The sequence below is a fragment of the Gavialis gangeticus genome, unplaced genomic scaffold (genome assembly GCF_001723915.1).
Source record: "Gavialis gangeticus isolate Ggan-Ray unplaced genomic scaffold, GavGan_comp1, whole genome shotgun sequence".
In the NCBI taxonomy this organism is placed as follows: Eukaryota; Metazoa; Chordata; order Crocodylia; family Gavialidae; genus Gavialis; species Gavialis gangeticus.
Window position 1 is genome coordinate 2495863 of NW_017729014.1, and position 4279 is coordinate 2500141.

At 45.4% G+C, this 4279-nt stretch overlaps 1 protein-coding gene across 2 annotated transcripts in view; it reads left to right on the plus strand.

Moving 5' to 3' along the window:
- Positions 1–4279, plus strand: part of ACOT7 (acyl-CoA thioesterase 7) — an 89044-nt gene that overhangs the window by 31726 nt on the left and 53039 nt on the right. Inside the window, exons 6-7 of one of the 2 annotated variants that reach the window (XM_019511599.1) lie at positions 1227–1241; positions 3808–3894. In XM_019511599.1, the coding sequence (XP_019367144.1) occupies positions 1227–1241; positions 3808–3894 (102 nt within the window). The remainder of the gene's footprint in view (positions 1–1226; positions 1242–3807; positions 3895–4279) is intronic. The other variant, XM_019511600.1, reaches the window with a different exon arrangement.

Consider the following 4279-nt stretch of genomic DNA (forward strand, 5'->3'; position numbering starts at 1 on the left):
CCTGCTCTCACACTACAGCTGGGCCACGCATGCCCACAGTATTTCTCCCACTCTTTGCATTTTTTCATTTTCAGCAAGCACACAAAAACCTGTATTGTACAGAGCAAAAAATTTTAACAACATAATTTAACTTAAGAACCATAAATTAAGACTTCAAACAATGAAAATGACAAACAACCATGCTCATCCACCAGCAAAAAACCAAAAACCCCCAACAGCAACAACATGGCTCCTTTTGCTGCCCCTCACATTGGCTCCAAGGTGGAGGCCAAATGACTTGTTTAATTTTCGCTCCAGGGATGAGCAATCTGTAGAGATCAGGGGAGTGTACATCTGCTGCAAGCCTGAACATTGGTGCACAGCTGTCTGCACGCACAGCTGCTCTCAGAGAGAAGGAATCAAAACTCATGGCAGAGGTGATATTTTTTTATTAGACCAACTAGATGTATTTGCAAAAAAAATTTCTTTGTTTGTAAGCTTTCAGCTACAGGCACCCTTCACCTTCTGAGAAGGAGCATTTAAACATTGTGTCAGCCAGGGTTTAAGGGGTGGGATGCCCCACCCCTCAAAACATGGGTATGCCCATGTTTTACCCCTTGTTGGCAGTGCTGGGCAAAGTGAAGTCGGTAGCTTCACCCACTTGGTTGCTGGCATCTATCTTGATTCAAAGCAGTGTTTGAGATGGGCAGCCTGGTGGAGCAGGCATTCCTTCTGAAAGCATTTCTTTGGTTTTGTAAGCTGCCAGTTCAAGTCAGGCCCTGGCCAGCAGCAAGCAAAATGAAGTAGTAACTTTGTTGGCCAACGCAAAATGTCTTGGTGCCTTGGTCTGGAGGGCAAAGGGCCTGTGTCTGTGTTAGATACCATCATCATACTTGGCTCTGATGAAGGCCTTGAACTCAGACAAGGATCTGGAGGCTGGTTTGCCTTCATGCTCAGAGCTGTTTCCTCCAGCCCAGGGGCATGGGGAAGCTAATGGGGTGGCTGACCTATAAGCACTGTATGGACTCACATCGGCTCTTGGAGTTCTCAGTGCCTGTCACAAATGCTGAGCGCCTTTCTCATGGGAGCCCAGGAGGCAGCTCATTAACTTTGCAGTGCAGACTCTCTCAGGCTGTACAGCTACCCAGTTCCAGCATACAGGGGGGTTACAGTGGTTTACCCATGGGTGAGTAATGTCATGAAAGCTGCTTACCTCCCTTTTTTTCTTTGCTCTCCTTGCCTCACAGATAGACAGACTAAAGGTAAGGCTGCTCTCCAGTAATGGATGCTCTGTTGTGTGGGTGCTATGTTATGTGGTTGTTTGTGGCAAAAGCAAATCGGAGGAAGGTTTTCCTGTGCTCTGTATTCTGCTGCTACACAGATAGTCTCATTGCTCTCACTTGGAAACAAAGTGAATGTCTACCAATTGTAGTTTGCCCTAAGACCAGTCAGTGGCAATGCAGTGCAAATGCATCTAATTAAACATAAGGTTCAGAGATTGGGAGCAGGTTTTCATAAGCTTCTTCCCTCTGCCAGTTGTTTAGGGACCCAAATTATGACCCTGAGACTCAAGACTGGAAGGGGCCTCCTGCAGCATCCAGTCCAAGACACCATTTATCCAGGGGTTTCCCATAATCACCACTTCAGACTCTGCACACAACTGCAGACCTCAAAGTCTAAAACACCAGGGTCACCAAACAGCATGGGAGGATGAGGGCAATGTTTGTGCCCTGCCAGAAGACCTTCCATCCCCAGAGGTCAGGGACAAAAGCAAGAATTGGGTGCCTTCTCACTCCCAGTCTAAATATACAACCAGCTTGTAGCCACTTTGTTCTGTGCTAGTGCTATTTTCATTCTAAATAGCGCTCATTTCTCACTTGCATCCACCACATGGAGGTATTAATAAAAAGCAACCAGATGCCCTCTCCATCTCTATTCTGCTAAGATGAACAAGCCAAAAACCTTTAATTTTTTCTCATCAGACAAGGTCTCCATTCCCTTAACTACCCAAGTGGCCCTTTGTACCTGCTCTGGTTGAAGCTCATCGGGCAGCTATTCTACATACCAGTGCAGTTGCATCTAGGATAACAGTCCTGCCTGAAGTTGCTTGTGGTTGTAAAAAGGGAAGTAGTGTCAAAGATGGGCTGAAAACTGGGTCCTGTAAGGACTGCATTTCACAGTAACTTATCTCCTGACTTTCTCAAAAAAAAAAAAAAAAGTTTTTCTTGGGAGGGGGGGGAGGGTAAATGTATATAAGATGAACCTGATGTAGGACTTCAACCTCTCAGGGTCTGACGCTGGCTGGCTTACTCACTCTTCAGTGCAACGCTGGTTTCAGATTTCTTTTCTAATAGAAACTAGTCCTTTAAACAGGTGGGATTTTTCCCATGTAATGTGACGTGAAAGCATTTCATCCTGCATCTGTTCTGATTGCCTCCCAGTGTTACTGGGTGTTCTAGGATAGGTTGTCTTTGCTACTTAATGCCTTCCTTATTCATATGTGCAGATAGGTATGGAATGGAGGGTCATAGATTTCATAGGTATTAGGGCTGGAAGGGACCTCAGAAGATCATCGAGTCCAGCCCCCCATCCAAAGGCTGCTGGGGTCATAGGATCCCACATGCTCTGAGTGTGGTCTGTCTCTGAACAGTTCTTGGAATTAATGACTTAGTGCAGGTTTTTCATACTCTGAGTCTAACACTTATCAGCAAATAAAAATAGCATGTTTCATTACCTTGTGATCTCAGCGAGCTTCACTTTAGGGCTTGGCATAAACTTTTGTATATATAAATTCAGAGTATTACTGAACTGCCAATGAAAGAAGGTTAAACATGCAAGTGAGGAAAAGCACTTAAAGCATTAACATTGCATTGACAGTTCCTACGCATAGTTTTCTAGTTTTTTAACCTAGTCTCAAAGCACTGATTGGCCAAAGAGCAATTTAGTTTGCTGTTGTGTGTTGGGTGGCATGTCTGTACCTGTGTGCTGATTTATCTTTGAATGCAGATGAAAAAAGCTTCTCCAGTTTGCATGAGCACCTCCCACATTTGCTCTCTCCTGTCATTTTGGAACTGTATAAACAGGTGATGAGCAGAGTAAGTTTTAGACTGGGTTTGGAACCACTTTTAGGCTTTTGACCAGTTCAGATGGAAGTTTCCAAAGAAGGCCTGTTCCAAAGAAGGCCTCCAGTGAGGGAAGGAGAGGGCTGGCTGGAGCAGAAGCACAGGGCAAAGCAGCAGGAATGGACTGCATGTAGGACAGCTGGAGTAAAGGCAGGCAATCCAGGATGCAGCACTCCAATTGAAATGGGAATTACTTTACAGTCAGTCCTTTGCAAAGACCTGGAATGGGGATTGCAGTGACCTGTGATGTGTTCAGTGGCCTGCTTTTTTTGTTTGAAACCATTTAGAGTTTCTGGGTGCATCTACACAAGATGTTTACTGCACATTAGCCTACTAACACTGCACAGTAGTGCAGTGGTTACAAACCATGCTAATAGTCTACAGCGCAGTGTTATTAGGCTAATGCACAATATTTGTCGCAAAAAAAAGTATGCCAGTGCTACTACATTTAGTTAGTACTTCATTAAACAAGTACTAAACTAAATGCACAAGAATTAAGACGTGTTAATGAATGTGTAGATGCGCCTGCTGAGTCTGAATGCACATCAGTCTTTGATGGCATGAGACAAACACTTTGATAGCATCGATACCTGGTGAGAAAGCAGGCTTCCCAGCCCCTGGCTCTGCCTAGCACCCTTCAGTGTGCCATTGGGAGTGAGCAGAGGTGCATGCAGAGCTGCTCTGATCTCTCCTTTTTTCCTCCTAGAGCCATACACTGTTGGCTACAGCCAGTCCAGCCTGATCCATCTTGTGGGGCCGTCAGACTGCACTCTCCTTGGGTTCGTGCATGGAGGTGAGTAATTCTCTGGCCTCGCTGCAGTGTTGTATCAGACTGAGAACGTTCTGAGGTGTTACTGGGTCAGGGTAACAAAGGCATCCCCCTCCCCTTCATTAGTCTTTGTCAGCTCAGGAGATGGCATGGCAGCTACTGAAATGTGCCAGTTCCAAGAAATGTATTCCTTGTTGCTGCTGGTGAGAAAGGAGGCATTAAACACTGATATTCAGGGCTCTGATACCATTGCAGTAGCTCCCGTAGCATCTCCACTTATGGAGCAGTTGACAAGCCTGTAATTTGGACTGACATGATGCTCATGGTATGTCATTGGCTCAATCTTCCCTAGATCTCCAGGGAGAGTACCAAATGGCTTCAGTCTGTGTTCATACAATGCATAGATACA